This window comes from Semicossyphus pulcher, unplaced genomic scaffold (assembly GCF_022749685.1).
Source record: "Semicossyphus pulcher isolate SPU_LCO1_2020_fin unplaced genomic scaffold, fSemPul1.0.p SCAF_18, whole genome shotgun sequence".
Lineage (NCBI taxonomy): Eukaryota > Metazoa > Chordata > Actinopteri > Labriformes > Labridae > Semicossyphus > Semicossyphus pulcher.
In genome coordinates, this window is record NW_027211691.1 from 17,709,328 (window position 1) to 17,730,297 (window position 20,970).

At 41.6% G+C, this 20,970-nt stretch overlaps 1 protein-coding gene across 1 annotated transcript in view; it reads right to left on the minus strand.

Moving 5' to 3' along the window:
* The window catches only part of ptprn2 (protein tyrosine phosphatase receptor type N2), a 137,689-nt gene that overhangs the window by 102,027 nt on the left and 14,692 nt on the right, over positions 1–20,970 (minus strand). Inside the window, exons 2-4 of the mRNA XM_069667372.1 lie at positions 18,351–18,401; positions 9,452–9,565; positions 1,496–1,740 (exon numbers count right to left, since the gene is read on the minus strand). Of these exons, the coding sequence (XP_069523473.1) occupies positions 1,496–1,740; positions 9,452–9,565; positions 18,351–18,401 (410 nt within the window). The remainder of the gene's footprint in view (positions 1–1,495; positions 1,741–9,451; positions 9,566–18,350; positions 18,402–20,970) is intronic.

The following is a 20,970-nucleotide window of genomic DNA, read 5'->3' on the forward strand; positions in this document are numbered from 1 at the left end:
ATTTTTTTGCTAAAATGACAACTTTCACATGATTAATCTTCAACCTAGCTTCAGCTCTGCAATAGTTTTTTTTTTTTTAGCTGGGTTGTGCTGGGTCAGCGTTGTTGTGACAGGCTTTAGTATGAAAAGAGGAGAAACCTGGGCTCGCCTAGACAGGACAGGATATGAATAGGGGATTCTAGATCAAAGACAACTGCCCTTGGAAATTACATTATGGAAATCATAGATGAGATAGTGTCACTCAGAGAGTAATTTCATGCATTTCAGCAACACAACAAACTTTAAAAGCACACCCCGTCTGTCAGAGAAGTAGCTGCAACCCCCTATCTGAAAAGAAAAAAAATATGAGTCATCTGATTTCAGAGTTCGCCATATGAGTTTATATTTGACACATGAAGAAGTACGTGTTACACAGACATCCTGAGGCCTGTTAACTATTTGGCATTGTTATCGGTTTTAATACTGGCACCAAAATGTGTGATTTTGTCCTTTCTTTGTGAGGACGGGAATCATTCTTCTGGTGTGACTCATAAGAGCCCACGCTTCCATTCAGCATACAGTATATCCGATCCACTGAGCAGCATTATGATCCTTGTCCCCGCTGCACTAATACGAGCTATCTCCCCTGGTGCCATTTTCTGTCCTTCAAATGTATATAGAGAAAATGTCAGTCTTTCCAAACCCGGCATACTGAGAGGCCATAATGGCATTAGTACAGCGAGGCAGGGGTTCTCTGCCATTCATGCTAACCATGTTTGCCTTTTTCCATCACACTACACAACAAAGGACCTCATCTCATCAATAAGGAAGGTCCTGAACTCTTCAACTTTGCATTATGGCTGCACTGACACAGCAGCAGGAAGCGGCCGCGCTATGAAGGATGCGGAGAAGGTTTCACACAAAGCCGGGCTTCCACCCTAAATATGAGGGTTGAATAATGTAAAGAGGTGATGGGAGATCTTTGTGTAAAAGGGTCCCTGCTCAGCGGGGGAGGGAGGGGAGAACAGAAAGCCAGAAACAAAAGGGGTGAGGGGACAAGAGGGCGACCTCTGTGAAAGACATACTGACTCTTTCAAAAGGAATAGGAAGAGGCCCTTCCATATTTTAGCTAACTTTGTTGTTTTGTTTACTCTCTGCGCCAGTATTCTTAGCCTTCATGCGACATCTTTTTAGATCGTGGCATTAAAACACAGTAAGTTTCATAAACCAGAATATTAATAAGTCACTTCCTTAATATTCAGGCTGCCTGAGAGGTTAAAATTGTCCATAATTGAGGCGATAGAGGCTGCGATATCTAGACTTTTAGCCTCTTTAGCGCATATTCAGCTCTGAAGATGCCAGATCCTACATTTCCCATAATGCAGCTAGATAGATAGATTTCTGCCTCTTAAATGTGCTTGTCTTTCCAACCATTAACCTGCTAGATCCTGAGAAGACATGACGAGTCAGCTGAACTTAAATCTGTCACGTTCTCCAGGAACTGCTAACTCATTACCTGAACGTCTGCTCCCGCTCGTTGGATCCCCGTTTGTCCCTCGTCCTCAGCGTGCGGCAGGAAGCTGAGGCCCGTCAGGTACCGGTGGAGGTTCCTGTTCAGCTCGTCGTGCGCAGGCCTCAGTTTGCGATCTCTGGAGCTGCTGTAGGCGGTCAGGGGGCTTGGCTGACGGAGAGGGACGCTCCTCAGTTTGGAGAGCTCTCTGGAGATGACCTGCTGGGTGATGTCGTCCTGCCACGTCAAACCTGGAAACAATGAAGGTATGATTGGGACTTTTGAACGCCTCGTTAATCAATATGGAAACAAAGATTTCAACAGATATCTGGAGGTGAAAAACGCAATCAGAAAGCAAAACTAATTTGGGCAACACATTCATGGATGTATATAATATAACGGAGAATAAATGTCTGGTGGGCGAACATTACGACACTCGAAAAGTAAGCCATGACTACACATTCACACGCATGTATACACAGACTTGTATACACACACACACAGCCAGTCAACAAGCCCAGGGAGAATGTCACACTGCGGCCTGACGCCTTGCCAACATCTCTGCTAATTGCCAACACATAGCTGGGATGCAGAACTCCTGGGCAGGGGCAGAGCGCAGCGGTGCCAGGACCAGATGGAGCTACCCAAGCAAAAAAGATACCCAAAACATGGCCTCATTCCCGATGAGCCGAGGGGCGCGGCATTCCGTCGGCAAAGAGAATAGAAATACTGAGGATATTATGGTATTTTTAAGGAGACGGGATTACACTGATTGCACTTAATTCCATTGTAGAAGCATTTTCTAATGGGAGATGCTCTTCTGAGCCGCCAGATTCCTTACTTTAACACTGCTCTTAATGATGTGGACACGTTTCACAGCAGTAAACCAGCAGTGTGTGTTCAAACATATATGAGAAAATGAAAGTATGAACACAGCAGAATGTCTTCATTAGCCTGGTTTCTCACCCTTACACATTGGGTATTCTTCTCATAGATATTCATAAGCAGCAGATGAGGATCTGAGCGATGCAGAGCAGCTACAGATGCCTCCAGTCATTCTTGGCAGCGCTGAACGCAGCACAAAGCAGCGTATGTTGTCACTGTTCTGGAACGCAGCTCGGTCATCCATCCGTACAACAATGACAGTTAACTACCCGTGGCTTAACCGATGTGGTGTGTACTTGTTATATATCAACGCGGCGATGATCATTTATGCTTTCATCAAATCAGCTCCGACTTCAGCCCTAAAGGATCCATATGGTACCTGCGGTTAACTGCAGCTGGTTAAATGGGTTCAGAGTGGATGAGGCTGGCTTCATTGACTGTGACACCTCTATCCCCTCTGTCTCCTGGGAGGGGGGGGGGGTGCACTCATTTCCATACATACCATGTTTTGTCTGTCTGTGATGGGCACACTTGAGGGGAAAAAAGGTGCTCCGGCGCAAATTACAGAATCAAAATGAGCTATTTTGCTAAAGAAAGTCAGAGAGAAAAGTAGCGGGGCCTCTACGCTCGGATTCCTCTCAATCAACCTCTCAGCTGATTATCCTGGCACTGAGGAAGCTAAATGTCATGCAAATTCATCTGTTAGTCCAGGTTCCATCACCAAGAGCTGCCGGTTTTCGCCTGTTAAGGATAGCACGCCGTCTCAGGCAAATGCCTCGGTTAATTAACGCCGTGCCATTAGCGCAACAGCTTTCAAACAAGCGAGATATTTCTGTTGGCCTCCTGTCTGTTTTCTGTGTGACAGAGAGAGGTGGGGGGAGGGGGAGGGGGGCTCCTAAATATTCAAAGCCTATTAGATGGGATCCTGTCTACACGTCTTGTGGTTTCATCTGCTGTTTTTTGAAATGCAGATTTTCCCCTTTGCTTTACTTCTGTCCACCAACTGATTTTAAAGCCGTTAATGGAAGAGAGTGTGAATAATTTAGCGGCGATTTCTGCCTAATTAGTCCAAATGAAATGTGTCAATCTAAATCTGACAGAAAGATTAAACCAGCGCCAAAAAAGAAATGAATATATTTAAAGTGTAATTTCATTCAATTTCATTTGAGTATTGTTATCTTCAGACTTAAATTGCAACATACATAAAGCTAAAATCTTATTCCACCAGATTACATCAACTTCCTTTAACTAACGAGTTAAATAATTAAAGCCACAACTCTGTTTTTGAGCAGCAATATTTCTTAAAGTTACAACTGAAGTCGTGTTTTAAGACATAAAATACTTGAAATAATAAATTGTGTCTGACATGTTTTACAGCAAAATACGTTAATTAGCTTGTAAAAATCCTCCTAAGGCATCTCCTCCTTCTCCCTCATTAAACATTCCTGAATCTGCATAGTCCCCGCCCACGATGCAAATTTCCAACAGCTAGCTTGAAATGTAGTAATTAGTAATAGTTCTGTTAACGTTTGCAGTCAGTAGTGAGTTTGCAAAAGTTAGGATGACGGTAACAGCTGACTCGCGCATCGCCGAAGTGGTTGCACATAATGATATGCATAGCGTCACCCCGTCCACTGACAGGATTGGCTCCTTAGGTTTGTGACATCTCAAACCTGCCAATCTGAAAACGTGTTGTTCACTCTGTCTTTGGTACACTGCAGTTTAAAAGCAGACAGGCCCAGCCGTGGAGATGACTGCTTATGATGTCCCTGATAGGTCTTGTAGCACATGAGAAACACCACATGGAGATGTTTACAAGGTTAAACACTTGATTTTCACTGGAGGGGGGCTTTAAAAGTAGATATAGATATATAGATAAGTAATATAGTAGACATTTTTGTCTTGAATTATTCTTATTTCCTCAAAATCCAGCCAGAGAAAGTAGTATTTTATCGACTTTGGGATCTATAATATACTTTAGTGGGCTGGATCTGACTGCAAAGTATGCACTTGTAATGAATGACCCACTATCAGGTCAGTAAGGTTAATGGGTTATTGTCCTCTCTTGTAAGTGCTAGTGAAACTACTAGGCCAAAGTTAATGTGCTAAATGTACTACCCATTGATGCAACAGTGGGTGAACACCTCAGAGGATACAAACGATTATTTGCCTGTGGTGGAAATCATTTTGCTCGGTGTAAAAATCTGCGGCAGGTATCTTTGAAATGATCCTGCCCTCTGCACAGACATGGACTCACACTGAACGGTTCAATAAAAGCACTCGTTTTCACATGCCATGTTAGCGAGCAAGTGTATCTGCAATTTTTTTCTCCTAGACAGTACCATCCAGCAAGGTTGTCAAGGAACAGACAGAGCCGAATATGTGGAAGAACAACAACAGTTTTTGTCGATTGTCTGTCAAAGAAAACATGTTTGCTCGAGAGGAAAACCGGGGACCATTGTGGTTTCAGTAACACCTGAGTGACATACTGTCAGTTTACGGTCACTGGCTCTCCCTGACTGACGACTCCTGTCAATGGAGCTAATGCAAATGTCACAATGCATCATCTTACTTCACTTGTCAGTGCTATGAGAGTATCCGCCACTCTGCACAGGGTCACAGGGTCAATCGACTGCAGGTTGGAGTAGTTTAACATGGTATATCAAGCTTTACTCTCTGACATGATTCTTTCTGAAGTTCAGAGAATAAAGCTTAACAAAAGAAATACTGACCAGGAACTAAAAAATATGAGATAAAGTAGTTTAAAAACACAGAATTAACCATCATCTTTCATGCTAGCCCGTTTGCTAAGCCCACCCTCTTTCCTTAAAATGTTGCTAAGCTTTTCGCTCTTGCATTGTAGCTATGTTAGCAGTTTACAATTATATTATATATAGTGGGCTATATATTATACAACAGGCCATACATTTCACATCTAAGTTAAAGAAAGAAATCTGGATTTTGGGCCTTGGATTTTATCGAGTGAATGACAACTGTTGCTAGCAAATATCATCAACTGTTGCTAGCTAAAAGTCCCTGAGTTGGCTTTGTTGGTTTAGTTTTAAAACATGAATCTTTCTTAAAAATCACTGCTGCAAAATTTAAATTGTGCTAAAAGACTGCGGCTAACGCTTCAAGTCCCAGGGAACATTTTAAACAGTAGCTTCTAAGGATTAGCACTCTCAGGGTATTTTGAGGTAAAGCTAGTTAGCCCTAGTTAAGTGTTTTTAATAACAATGTGGGTAATTAAAATGTAACTTGTTTCAACCTTACCTTTAAGAAGCTTACTCTGAAAAAATAAACTTTAGTTAGTAGTTTAGTAAGATTTTTGCTAATTATTCTTATTCATAAAACACTTGCTAAAAGTAAGGGGTTTAAGGATGAGGAATAACAGATGAGCTTGGCAAAGGACACACTAGCTAGCAAAAGTTAGGGACCGGACGTGGTCCTTACTCCTTACTTAAAATGTTAAAAAATATTAGCATCTTGCCTCCAGCCAGGTAGATGTTTTTGCTATAAGCAACTAGGCTAACAAGTCCCCCCAAAATTGTAGCTAGCTAATGACATGCCCCTTGCTTTTGTAGATAAAGCTACTGCTAAGCTAGGATACTCCCACAGGTAGTACGCTAAAGGGAAAGCTAACATTTTAAGCTCTTAATAGAGCAGATAAATGTAAGGTTTAATCATATTTTTAGGTATTTTTGGTTTTAGTAAAAGCTAGACAGACTTGCTGTGCTTTGCTAGGCCTGCTAAGTGATGATTAGCTATGATTAGGTGCTGTGCCAGAGGGGTGTTCAGCTAATATTCAATCAAATGTTCCACTTTTTGAATATATTGCGCATATCAAATAAATACACAAGTTAGAGAATAAGCTCCTGTGTTTATCTTAACACACTCCCAGTCTGCACACATACACACACTTAGCAGAGCCATAATAACTCCAAAGAAATATGACAGCAGCCTGGCTATGAACATACTGTGGCTGTAGATATACTGCGGCTGCACACGGTGAATACTAACGCTGCTTAGCTTTGGGTGATGTAATATAAAGTCATTTGCAGTTGGGTGACAGGACCTTGCATTCAAAAGGTATTGTGGTGAAAATTTAATACCAGACAACGTGCTCTGCCACTGGGAACAGACCCAGACAACCCGAGCCCCTTTGTACAAGGGTCAACTCCTATTGATCTGAATGACATTGGTGTTGTGCAGTGAGCAGAGATTGTGTGATTTCAACCTGTGTCTCTGATGCAAGATAAAGAGGACTGTAAATCGATTCCATTGATGTCCCTCCTCGTTTTTTCTCCCCTTCATCTCTTCAATTTAGGTTACAGTACAATGGTCTCAATAACCCCGTCTGGGCTCAAACAAAAAAAAAAAAAAGCGTCCCGCACGTCTCAAAAGATGACACTTCAATAGCTGTTGAGCTGATAAGAACGCGGAGCATTAACAGTGCATTGTGGACTCATCTGGAGATAATGCCCTGTGTCTCTGGATGTGATTCCACAAGACAGAAAGGGGGGAAATGATTCAAAGTGATGATGTCATGTCTACGGCGTCGCTAAACGGGTGTCTAAAGAACACAAGGTCAGAGAATAAGACTCCCTAAAGCATTAAACACCTCATAAAACGAAGAAGGAGAAAAATTACACACCAGATCTCTTCTCATCTTCCTCACTCTCATTTGTTTATTTCTGAGCAGTAATTAGAATAAATGTGTGGTCTCGCTTTGCTTAATATTCATCACTGCATTTTTTTTTCTACCTCTTTTTTTTTTTTTATTTCCTCTGGCCGACTGCTTACTCTTAATGATTTTCAACACTGGTTCACGCCTGTTAAAAGATATTAAGCTCAGGGTGGCCTGCAAAGCCAATTATGTTTGGAGGGCTGATGTTCACGGTCACGGTCTGTATTAAAGGTGTCTACTGCCCCCTGGTGGGTTATGGCTGCAGTTACAGGCTGCTATAAGTGTGGAGGATAGAAAAAACATGATTCTCTCAAAGGGAGACTTCATATATCGGCACGGCAACAATTTATTACAGGCCCTTAATTGCCAAATAATTCCCTTAGACATCTCCTGAAAAGAACCATGTAATCTGAAATGAAAGGTAAGGAGTTTTAGTAAAGAATTCCCTCTATAAACTTGTACGTTTAATCCTAAATAACTATTCATGTATCATTCAATTATAATAGGAAACTTTATGATCCATGCATGTTCAATTGGAGACATATCTTGTATGTTCAGCTGACTTTGTGTGCACATACTCTCGAGGTTATACGAGCAATTAGCTGGAATTAATGTACTAACTGAACAAAGTATTCACCCTGTTGAACTTTTCTGTGTTTTCATGTCACAACTGCAGATGCTTTATAAATAAATACATAAAAAGCTTTGAGTGCTTTGCTGTGAAACCCCTGATTAAAAGCAGGTACAACAAGCTGCCTTCAGGTTAAGTTGTGCATCCAACAAGTGACCCTTCGCTAAGCCCCTCCCTGGAAGGGCCACTGTCCAATCCTACATTAGCAATCGTGACTAGGCGCGGGAGGCCTGTCAAGCTTTCAGAACAAGGAGAAAGTTTAGAGCGGGGTGTCTTATTTTTCATTAATCAGAAGCCAAAAACTCGAGAGATGTGTCGTACATGGTTTAAAAATTGCGGAAGTCAGTCAAGTGGTCTCCACTTGCGATCCTGTCTGGCCTTCGCTACCACCACTGATGATATCGGCACAGCCTTTGTTTTACCAGCCCTTGGATTGTGCCACTGTTGTGGCAAACTCGTACAGGATTTTGTTGGGCTTTTATTATATAAAGAAAGTTTTAGGGAATCATAACTAAACATTAGCTTAAAATAAAACAATATATTGACTTACCCTGCTGCGCAAGAACATTGTTGTTCCTGTATGATTGTCCTGTTCATTCTCAACACTCCGCTGACAAATTATATTGTGGATGTAGCTTTCAAATACGTCTTGTAGTCTTTTCTGACGACTTCTCTCTGATATTTGGGAACTATTTTACCAGAAATGTGCCATTTTTGGCTGACCGCCGGGGTCAGCCCGACACACGGGTCTGTATGTAATTTACTGAGTAACTGACTGTATAAGAGAGAGTTGCGACATCGCAATTGGGGATCATGGAGCGTATTGGACCTCCAGTGACGCGTCTCTCTGACTCTCTCTGACTCTCGGATCTGGATACTTTGTTCGGGGAGTAGGCGGGGCTGCTCCTCCGCTGCTTGTCTGCTTACTTCACCTACCTCCGCAGCGCGCACCTGCTTTCAAACACGTCGTCATCGGCCTCATAAGGACAGTCCTTGTAACACATTGCCCACAAAAGCGCACATTGACCTGATGCGGTCAGCCACATACTAGGTTTTGACCCAGTCTTGTTTTCTCATATTTTTAGGTTGTAACAGCACTGTAGCTACATTATTTTACCTTTAAAAGGTACCTATATATACCTAGTGTCTATGTCTTTGCAGGAAATAATTGTTGTTGTAGAAAACACATACTCCAGAGCCAGAGCCATGTGTAAAGCAGTCTGCCTCTAGGCCCTATACCTGTTGTTTTCCACAGTGTCACAACCTCCAGCATGAAACACCAGCACCAGCCTGTACGAAACATGAATGAGCATTCTCATCACGCTAATTTTTAAATCTTCATCTTAAAGAGCTTTAAAGTGACCCCTCCGACATCTTATGTCAGATGACCTTTAAGACCGTAAAGATATGACCTGTTACGACAAACACATCAGCTGCTTCCATTGATTGAGTAGGAGCCACTGTCTAATGTGATTAGCCCGCATACCTCACAGTTATTCATCCACAAAATTAGCTCTAAATATCCGACCAGCTACAATCCAATTAGACTGGCTGCAGGAGTTTGGCGATGGTGGCGAAACAATGGCCCCGTATGAGTCAAACGACCTGTTGTGCTAGCCAAACAGACAGCTTGGCTTATTTGGCTTGCCTCGCACAATGGCAGTCGGCAAGCATTTGCTGTAAGCCCTGTGCATGGCTGATAAAGAAATAAGAGACACTTATACGGAAGCAGACAGACAGACAGACGGGTGGTATGTACCTCTGTGAGCCAGTTTCTGTAGGAGGATCCTGAGGCGCTGCAGAGCGGAGGAAGAGATATCGTACGTGTAGAGGTCTGCATGGGCCAGCTGCTGGCATCTTCCAAACACTCCGTCTGCGGGAAGAGAGAAAACAGGCTGGTGAGGGATGCGTTTGATAGCTGAAAGAGAGCCGCACACATGAGAAAGATGTCAGAAATCATTGATTTTTGTGTGTCAAAGTAAAACGACCTGTCCAGTTGAAATGGCTGTAATGGTGTGTGGCACCTGCAGTGTCTTTAAAGCTCTATCTGCACGTTTTCTGGGGATCTAATCGCTGACATTTTCTCTCTGACAGCACCACGATAAGCAGCCGTTCATGGCAGAAAGGACTTTATCGGGGATCCTGGTAATCTCCCTATCAGCAGGCCTCCCGCCTCACTCAATACAGGTTTCCAGGCAACACACGCCGCACAGTCCGTAGCGAAACCCATAATTCAATGGCTGGTCTAGACCTCAGAAGGATGCTGAGGCTCACTGGGGTCAGGCAGCAGCGCAGAGGCGTAACGCCTGGAATATAAACGACCTGTGTTGTCACCTTCTCTCAGCTGGGGAGATAAATCCAAGCGTGTTGTTGGATAAACTCACTAAATGAAACTTCACCTCGCACATGATTTCTTGAGATGAAGCCTGCAGAGCCATCTCTTCTGTATATGTGCGTGTAATCATGCATACCACCGTGTGAGGGTATGTGTGAGGAGGATGCCACCCTGATTAGACGGGATGTAATGATGTGAATCAACAGTTTGTAACGCACCGCTGCGTCCCATTAATTAGCCCCGAGATGTTGGACAATGACAGCAAACATCCATGTGACGATTGATGCTTAATGACACGTGGGGGCTTGTAGAAAACACTGATGTCCATTACAAGTTGCAATTTCCTGTCCTCTACTCCAACGCCATTTTAATGATCAATAATGTTGAAGAAAAAAGAGTCTGGAGTCGTCAGAAGTCCAAAGTTCTGACATGAAAGCTCCCTAAAACTGAAGTCAAACCCTCTCTATCGCCCCCTGCTGACTGGCTGCAGTATAGCTCATAAAGCCCGCCTCCTCCATGTTAACAGATGGGACATGAGTCAAACTATAAAAACAAAATACACGCCAAATAAATATTTCACAAACATGGTTTCTGTCATTATAGTTAGTTCTTATCATGCTGATTTACGTCCAAGTGTTCATTTTTCTGACAAGTTTATTTTTAATTAGTTATTTGAGGCTGTCAAAATAATGATTGACAGCTCTGTTGACATATACGGCTCCTGCAGCCAATCTGTTCCAGATTAGCAGAGTGGAGGAGACGTAACTAAAAGATGAAGATGCATCGTCCAGCTTTATATACATTGGACTAAGCTAATTATCAGTTATGTTGTTGTCCCTTTAAATATGGCCGAATGTCGCTCTAGATTTTCACTAAACATTGTCTTTCAGTTGCTGATAAATCGAGTATCAGTGCAGCATTAAAACAGCATTTGAGCTTCCATCATCGAGCAGGACATCAGTTTGAATCTGGGGAAGTATCATGCAAATGTTAGTTATACAAATGTGAGGGTTTGCTTCTTTACATAGACACGCAATCTGGTTTCGGTTTTAGGTTTAGGAAAGAGAAGGTAAAAAAAAGTCATCATAATGAGACGTGCTGTCATTCAATTTGTCACAGTTAAGGAAAGTTCATGATTACAGTCATTGCTCCAAATGCACAACATTGTAGCGCCCAGTTCGGGGGGCAATTTGGCTTTCATTTTGTACAATGAGAGGAGGTGGAGTCACATTGTTCATCTTTATATACACTGGGTGTTACTCAGCTTGTTTTTTAAAGGAGCACTTTGACCCGGAAAAAGCCACTGTCAGTCAAAGCTGGTGTTCTCTGTAATCAATAGAAGCAATGACATTTGAAATTAGCGCCATAGCTGTGGAGAAAGTTGTACAAACAGCTCAGGGTTTCGCCCATTCTACATTCCTACAACACCCAGCGTGCATTGCGCCCCTCCCTCTGAAAGAAACGGCCCAGTAGGCTACAGAATATGAAATACAACGAGAATATACCGGTGAATCGTCTAAAAATCTTCAGGTCTGCAGTCTACATTTCAAAACCTGACGATTTTGAACGAGACATGACATCAGAGGCGGGCGTCCTAGATTGAGGAAGTGTAGTTTAGCGAGCTCCCTGGCCTCCGCCAGATGACGCATTTTACATAGTCTGGCGAAGGTTTTCCAGGGCCCATTGGAGAAGCAGATAGCGTCCTCCAAAGGCACAGAGCGAAATTCCTCTACCATAATGGCATTAGCTCCCCATGATAGCATGACAGGACTGAGGTTGAAAATCGGTGAACTGGTCCTTTAAAATGACCTGTCTGTGTGGCATTTTCATGATGAAGTAGCTAATTGAATAAAGGCTAAAGAGTGACATGTTTTTTCACCTTTTCATGATCAATAATATCTTTCAATCGTCTATATGAAGTAGCATTTCCACACAGAGAAGCCTCCCCTTTACATCAAGAATGAAACTGAAAATATCCCCACTCTATTTATAAATCATAAGCATTTTCACCTTCGCCGAGCAAAAAGTAATTAAAGTGCCATCTCTGGTGTAAAATTCAGTGCCTGATAATTACAAAGATAATAATATGATGTCAGACGACGAGGCTCCAAATTAAATTCTTATTCTAAAAGGAGAAGCCGTTCCTGACTCCCCCCCCCTGCCTCCGACCTGCTAAATGACAGCTCTGTACAGGAAAGAAAAAAACAGTGGGAGGTGGTGAATTAGCATAAACAGCATAGCACAACACTCAGGAGTTATTTTGGGACGGCAAACAGCGCAGAGGAAAACTTCCCACCTACAGATGCACGGATCATCACAGACACGTCAGAATCACAAGACGTCAATCTTGTTTAAAAAACTCCTCTTTTCTGATGACACTACAGCAGGTGGTGTGTTCAATGTAATTAGGTAAAAAAGGACTTCTGGTGTGATTTATTTCTCCCAGTTAGACGCTAACAACCAACGTTATGTAAGGCTGGTGACATAACAAATGAAAGGGAACTGTTCAATGTTGATGCCTCATTGTTAAACATGTCACTTCCTTCTACGTTGTCAGGGACATTCCCGATAGCAACAAGACACACACACACACACACACACACACACACAGGGATTTAGTGGCCGTAAAAATAGACATTGAAGGGTTTTTTCTTCCGACAAAGAAATCCTTGTTTGTCAAACACAACACTTGATTGATTTATGGAGGAGATTCTGAAGTATTTGTTGCTATATGCATGATGAATCGCAGAAGCACCGTCCTGTCGTTTTATAGTGTGTGTGTTCGCAATACTGACAACAAGCAACAATGGTTTATTGTTGTTGACAGTTTGCAGGGAGCACAGATTTTTCTTCCTCTATTTCTGACAGCTAGAAACAACATTTTAATCCCAGGTTCGGAGGAAACGCAGCCTGTAAAACTGACAGCAAAGCAAAAATACAATGCAATTTCATAACTATGTGGGATCAATACATTCAAGGATGTTTGGGATTGAAGCAAAGTCTATGAAGCCGAGCAGAACGCAGAGATTTTCTAATGATCTTCTGTCAGGTTTCAGGAAATATTAAGCTGACAATAAATCAATTCGTGCCACCTTGCAGGACAAGACTATAGCTGTCACTGCGATGAACAAACGGACACTGCAATGCAAATGAGCCCCGATCGATGCGATCAATGATGCATAAAACAGGCCCACCGAATCAATCAATCAAACCTTACTGTAGATGCACAATCCTACAAATCAGTGTCATTCTTAATAAAGGGGATCAACGTCTGCATGAGCACCGTGTTGACAGGAATAAAGAGGAAGATTTTAAGCCAAATAAAAAAGGTAAAGAGCCGTAAATCCAGACGGCGTCTCTCCTCCCACTGTGACAGACAGAGCGACACCCGGCTGCCGCTAAAGCTATTTAAACTGTGAAGGCTAATGCTCGGGGATAACAGGAGCAAACACGAAAGCTGACAGGCAGGAAAGCATTTACAAAAAAAGACTGTATGTTGAAAGGAGGAGAAGACGGACTCGGGAGACGAATAGAGACGTATTGGAACAGGTGTATTAGCTGTGTGAGTCGTGTCGTGGAAATGAATAGGCCCAAATCAATGCAGCGAGACGAGCCGGATGTAGTCTGCTAATAAAGGAAAGAACAAACGCGAAAGGACAAGCGATGAGGATATGATGGATGAAGTGTTTACGGATTGTTCAGGTCTTTTATGAAGGAAATTTTGCCTTTGAATGATAATTACGCACGCACTACAATCTACATGTAACTACAGAAAATTAATAAAGATAAACCAGCCTCTCAGACTAACAACAAAAGGCCTCTTTATTTTCGCCCTTGAATATAAATTAGCTCTATTATCTTTTAAATTATTATTTTTAACGTACTATTTCTCCCACTTACATTAACCATTTTGCACAGTTGTATTCTTAATACATTTATTCTTGGATTTGCACCTACCACCACTGCGCTCCTTCTCTTCCCATGCAGATTTGTTTGCCATTATAGCTCTTTAGGTGGTTATTTAAACTGTTTATGCTGCAGTTTAACTATTTGCAAGAGTTGATCAATAGAAGCATCACCTAAATCGTTTAAATCTACGATACAGCGTGGACATTTCAGACAATATTGGCCCAAGCGGAGGCAAGATAACCACGGATCGATAAAACACTGCTGGTTAAGTGTTTAATAGGAGCAAACCGGTGCCCTCGGGGAAACATGTAGCACTTATGCGCTGTACTTTAGCGTACTTTACCACAGGCTCTAGAGAGCTGCAGCAAATTAAAACGCATTTCCGGTCTTAGGGTAACCACATGTCCTTTAAGAGAAAGTGTTTCTGTAAGATGAGGATAAAGATTTGAAAATGAGGCTTGACATCAGATGATTAAATGATACATGGAGGAGGATAATTGACCCACTTTATCAATGACACAATAACATCTGCAGGAGAGGAACTTTTTCCACCACTAATTGTGCCTCACAAAAATGTAATGTCCAACAACAAGTAGATTTGATTTGACAAATTGATCCAAATTTATTACAGATATAAAACAGAACGTACCTGTTTATATAAGTGTTCATCTGGCCATTTCCCCCCATTCTTTCCTTGCAAAACTGTACATATTTTTTTTATCTGTGGTTAGCATCAAAACCATCAGAAGGGTTCTTATAACATTAATATTACATTTTCTTTGTAACAAGGCACTAATACAAGAGCTAACAAGCCGTACCCTCTACACAAACAATGTTGCTTCTACGTTAGCTGTATCGTTAGCTAGCAAGGATTGCCTGGAAACCTAGCTTAAGCCTCAGCCTTTTAGCATGTTAGATCATTTAAGGGTTGTTTATTCTTTTTTCTTTAAAGAGCTGGAAACATTAAAAGGGCGTTTTAGAAATGTAGGTTTCAACCACCATCATGGAGTTTAAGCTTTGGCGTTAGCTTACACTAGCTAGCCACAGACGATAAACTCTTGCTAGCATTTCACCTGACAAAGCTGTCTGTTGTTAGCTAGCAATGAGATGCTTCCTTTTGTTTGTTACTGCTTGTGATAAGTACCTTATTAAAATAACAAACAATTCTGGTGGTAAATCTGTTAACCTTATCTATGTAAAATTCAAATGTGCCACCTGAAAAGGGAAAGCTTGAAGGGTGAACAGTAGTGACAGAAGCTAAACGGTTTAGCTAACGGTAAATTGACTGCAATATTATTAAGGTGTGTCCTATAAACGAGAAATTAATACTTTTACAAACACATATTTCTTAATTTTATACATGTTGTTAATGAACTTCGTAGGATATGTTTTAAATTTGAGATTAAAGGGTCTTTTTTTGTGCCCCATGAAACGTACGTTGACACTCAACCACATATAAAATGGTGCTGATTGACACAACAGAGAGCGGCTCCTTCTCATAACCCTTCCCTCCCCTCAGCCACCTTGCATGGCAACAGCACGGGTGACGAAGCGCGCGTTTGGCCAAGCCCAGAATAAACCAGGTTACTCCTTCAGGGACCCGGAGAAGAGTTGAAGTGGCAGACCTAGTTACTCCCACTCATCCTCTGTCTGTGCGGTGGCTGCTGCTCATCAGGAGTCCGATGGAGAGTGACAGGGAGGTAGATTGAATATGTGCAGAAGGTTTATGAAGCAGCTAAATAATGTCTCATTACTTGCATATTATGTACAACATTAACCCAACATTACTCTTTCTTTCGTGTATATATTTGGCCTTTATGGAGCATGGAGCCTGTAATTACATTTCAGCATGAGAGGGATAATGTAAGCGCTACTCCTTGGGCCAAAGGGAGGTGAAAAAAAAAATAGATGAAAAGATGAGGGAAAGGAGAAACATTAATTCTCAAAAGAAATGACCATCCACATCGTAGCTTTGCCTGATAATCAAATGTAATATGAAACTTCCACACCCACCACGACCCTCCTCGCCTCTGGGGGTTCTGTCGAGGCGTCAGCAATTTCCTTCTATTAGGCTACACACAGCTCCCCTCTGTACCAACGCAGTCTGTGTAATTAAAGTCAGTTTTTTTATATTTGTCTTCTGTGCTGCCTTCTCCTTCCCAGTTTCCTCCTAAAGTGGGTTAATATGGAAATAAGGGAAGAAACCCACAAATTTGCTTCCCTAACATGCTGCAAATCCAAAGACTGCTCACTACCCGTCACTATTAGATCTCCACCGCAACCGCTCCACAGAAAAAATGATATATTTAACCTATCTAAAGGAATAGTTTGAGAAAAAGATAGATACCACGATCATGTCTTCATGCTAAATGTAGAGCAGCCGGTAGCCAGTTAGCCTAACTTAGAATAAAGACTGTAAAAAGGGTGAAACAGCTAGCCCGGCTAACAAAAACCTCCAATTAGCAATAGATTTTAGCTAGTTAGCCCATAGCCCTGTGTCCCAATCTAGAGTCTGCATCCTTTGAAGGGCGTATTTGAACGCGTCACAGCGGCGCGTCGAAGGCTGTCCAAATTGCATCCTTCGCAGCCTAACGTATCCCCAGAATTATTGTGCACCAATTCAAACAAGATGGCAGACTCTCACGTGGCAGAGGAATACACTTTTAAATGCAAACCTTTTGGGTTTTAACTCAATTTAATAGTGAGCGTTACACATGTTAAAAAACGAAAGGGACCTTGAAAATAATTATCTTTAAAATAATAGGTTTGGTGACTTTAGGTATATTAGCTAGTTCGCCCACTAGCTACCTGTTGCTAGGGGTCAGGAGCGGCGTTTAGTCATGCAAGGGTAAGGGCGGACACAGCTGGTGACGCAAACCGGAAATCCTCCGTAGACGAGACTGTCTCATTTCAGTTCAGCTTTAGCGGTCTACACAGGCTATGAATGGCTCATCCTCCGTAAACCTCCTCCTTCGTTGGCTGCAGCCCCTGAATTGAGACACAGCTTATAACTAGTGTGGTTAAGCATTAGAAGCTTAAGTGTAACATTTACAGAGGGGTTTTACAAGGCGGTAGGCAGCACAGTGGGCAGATGTTGGTACATCTCGATAAAACCAGGCTAGCTGTTTCCCCCTGTTGCAAGTCTTTCTAGTTAGCTATGCTAATGATGGTTGGTTGTAGCTTCATATCAAACACTTTCAGTAAGATCCATCTCTTTTACTCCAGCTTGTTAATATTCAGTACAAAGTCTGTTGTGTGTAAAATCTTTGTCAATTTACTACTTTGCTAACACTTTCATGCTTTATTTATTCATTTTCTAAAATCCATTTTAATTATTGTTTGTGGATTTTTTCCACAAATCCTTTTGGTGAATATTTATTGGTTGATTAATCAATTAGTTGATGAGAAAATGGATCAACATTAATCTGTAACTACTCGAGAAACAAATACATAATTTGTGAATGTCAACTTGAAATTACAACTGGCATATTTCACTTTTTTCAAATATCTTCGAGACAAAACTATCAAATGATTAGCAGAGAAAAAAATACAGATTAATCACAAGTAAAGCAATATTGTTTGTTTTTTGTTGCAGTTCCAATACATTGACTTGGCCTGACAACAGCATTAGAATATAAACATTCAATTTTATGTCTTTCACTACAAAGTCACTAGTTGTAAAACATATCATCACATCATGTTTGAATGTAACTCTATTGTCTGCCAACGAGCTGAGCCAGTGTTCCTTTTCCTGGCTTCACTTTGTTTGTTAAATCGACTGTATGATGAATCTGCAGAAGTGAGCAAAACCCAGGCAAAGTAAACAATCTCTCAAACATATAGTGGATTAGTTTGGATAGTGGATGCCCAGCATATATGTAAGGACAGTTTGGTATCCTGAACCGCTGCTCCTGCTTTGAAACCCTCCTCTATGTGTGAATACATTAACCTTTTATGATGGCTCTGTGCTGAAGATGCTCCTTGATATCGACACGCTATCAATCTCCTTTAAAATTAAAGCCCCCTGCTGTGTGTTTCTGCTGAATGCCACACTGTGAAAAGCCCCGGACATCTCCCCCTCGATTCATCAGGTGGCGTGTTGCTGTGGCAACCACTGACACAGACACATCCATGCTCAAAATACAAGATGGTTTGTAGATGAGGTCGTGACTATTTGAGGTTCAGGGATACCTGGACACACAAAGGGAACAGCATCCAACAGGTATAGATTTTAGTCGAATAAATGAGATGACATAACTGTTATTTCACAAGGGCTGTTCAGACATATGCTGTGAGCAAGCTCTCCAATGATTATCCGTCTATCCATGAATCCCTGAATGATTAAAAATAGCCACGACGGCATCAAATATAATGAAGTGTGGTGGGCGTACACGACTCCTTGAGTCTGACTTACCGTTGACGCAGAACTCATAGGGTGTACAGAGCTCGTCTTCAAACAGGCAACCTGGAGGAGAGGGAAGAGGAAAATTAAATTACAGCTCTTTTTTTTAACGTTTCTGGACATTTTATGGTCAAACTATTTAAAAAATGAGCAAATAAAGAACTAAAAGATTAAAGAAAGTTTTAAGTTTTAAGTTTGCTTATTTGCTTCCTTCCTTGAATGGCTTGAAAAAGTTGAAGATTGATATCACTCTGTAGCTGCTAGCTACTGTTTGGGAAAACTACTAGCCTAACTACTACTAGGCCATATCTAAACATAACAAAGCCTATTTTCCAGCACTTCTTAATCTCTTAAACTTTTTAAAGCTATATCTTGTTTATTTTACCATTACTATAACCAAACACTGAAATTTGTGCTATTGTTACCCTTAGTTAGGGGAAAGCAAGCTGTTAGCCCCTGTGCCCAGTCCGGAGGCTTAGTAAGTTAGCTAGCTAGCTAGCTGCTGCTTCAAATTTAGTGCACTGATATGAGGGTGGTATCAATCTTCTCATCTAACTCTCGTAAAGAGAAGCCATTACACATTAATCACAAAAGAATCCAGCCTTTTCTGAAATATTTTCTTAAATAAATAAAATAGCATCAGTAGCCGAATTTGACCAGATTTGTAGCTATTAGCTTAATTAGCTAGGAGAAGTGTTGCAGGTATACTTTAAACGGCAGAGAGGAAAATAACCTTAAAACTGGATATAAATAGTGGCTATAAGCATGTGTAATATAAGCAACAGATGGTTAAATGTACAGAAAATGAACTAAAATGCAGTATAAAATTAGCCCAATGTCACCATTTCTAAATATGTCAGCACTCTATCAAAGTAGAGCTTAGTAATACATTAACTCTGGCTGTGGGCCTCGCTGCTAATGGCAAAGCCATCAATCATCAATTAGTGCGACTTCTCCTATCCTGTCTCTGACACTAATACCCCGACTCCATGGGCAACGTTTCCATATATGAATGTTTTATGAATATTAATGAACTTTAACGCTTGGACTAGGGCTGGGTGTTCCAGACTAATAAATGAACAGATGGCAGGAGCATTATGGGTAGCAGTTCCCTGTGTTCATATTTCACACGTGGGAGTTGCAGTGAGCAGGGGACTGATTGTTCTGCTCGCCCATCTGCACAGGTGATCGTCCACATTTATACATTTCCAGGAAAAACACGGACAAAAAAAGGCAGTTAGTGGGGTTAAAACTCTTCTTGAACTTATATTTTCTGTTTTGCTAGCTTAATGTAGCGGCACAATCAGGATCAAAACAAGCCCAGACAGTAACTAGACCTTGAGACGAAAAAGAACATAGCATCCAAATGTGTTTAACAAGCTCATACGTTTTTCTGGCGTTTGCAGTCTTGGGAAAACAGAAACTCTCTGTACACAACTAGGTCAAGCCTCAGCCTTCACACTTCAACCGTTTTATCTCTTTTACTTCTTTCCCTCAGCTCATCAGAAGGCGTGACGTAATTGGATGCAGCCTCTTGGCCCGGTGGCCTCGATGGACAGCGATGAGCAGCTCGTGACCGTGATTGAAGTACAGGCTGAGTAGGAGGAGAGGCCTCTGTCAGACCTCTCTGATAATGAGAAGAGATAAGTACGAGAAGTCCGTAAATCAATTCACACAGAAAGGAGGGATAATCAGGACAGGTGCGGATGAGACAGGAACTTTTCAGTCATCTCGTGTTCCAAGTTTGTTCAACTCTCTTTTCTAAAGATTCATCATAAGAGTCATTATTCTGATATAATTATTACGCTCTAGTCCTGTGTGAGTACGTGATTATACTGACACAATATGCAGCCATTTTGTTGGAAGCTGAGGGCACATTTGAGGAAATTACACCTTTTGGAGGTAATGGCTTCAATATGTCAGCAAAATGGGTATTTAATGATGTAGAGGGAGGCATCATAACAGAGCTGTGAGGTCGCTCAGTTCCCCTGAAAAACGAAAAGGCAGAATGTCCTGAACTGAAGGGAAACAACTTTTTGCTCAAAAAACAAGGACACAAATTGCTTTTCCGACAACGGGTACCTGACTATTATTTTGTACCTAATACATAAATCATTTTTATGGACCGAAAAAACTTTCTGCAGGTAAACAAAACTGTAAAAATGTGCTGTTGGTTGAGAACTGATGTATTTTGTTCCAAAAGTTTCAGACAGATCCAAAATGACAATGTTATATTTAGTTGGTATGCATGTAGGCTAGGGAGGCGGTGGAAACAGAAAAAGATCACGTCGAAAAGTTATGGGAATATTGGCGGTTTGATCCCCAACGACCCAATTCTGCTCATTTTTAGATGTTAGCGACTGGCTGCTGAACACAGCGGAGCATTTTTGTGGCTCGAAACATTTCCCTTACGAGGTGGTGGAGACCCAAACAGAGGTAAAAGAAGACTGAAAGTTTTAACTTCTATTCATTAGTTTGAAAACAACCTGACTTCAACTGTATGCTAACATTGCTCGATAGCTGCTGAGTTTATTAAAATATGTCAATTAAAAAGGTGATAATGAGTCACTATTGTGGGGCACTGGTTTAGCTCAGCAGTTAAGCCGCTTACCTCATGCACAGAGGGATAGTC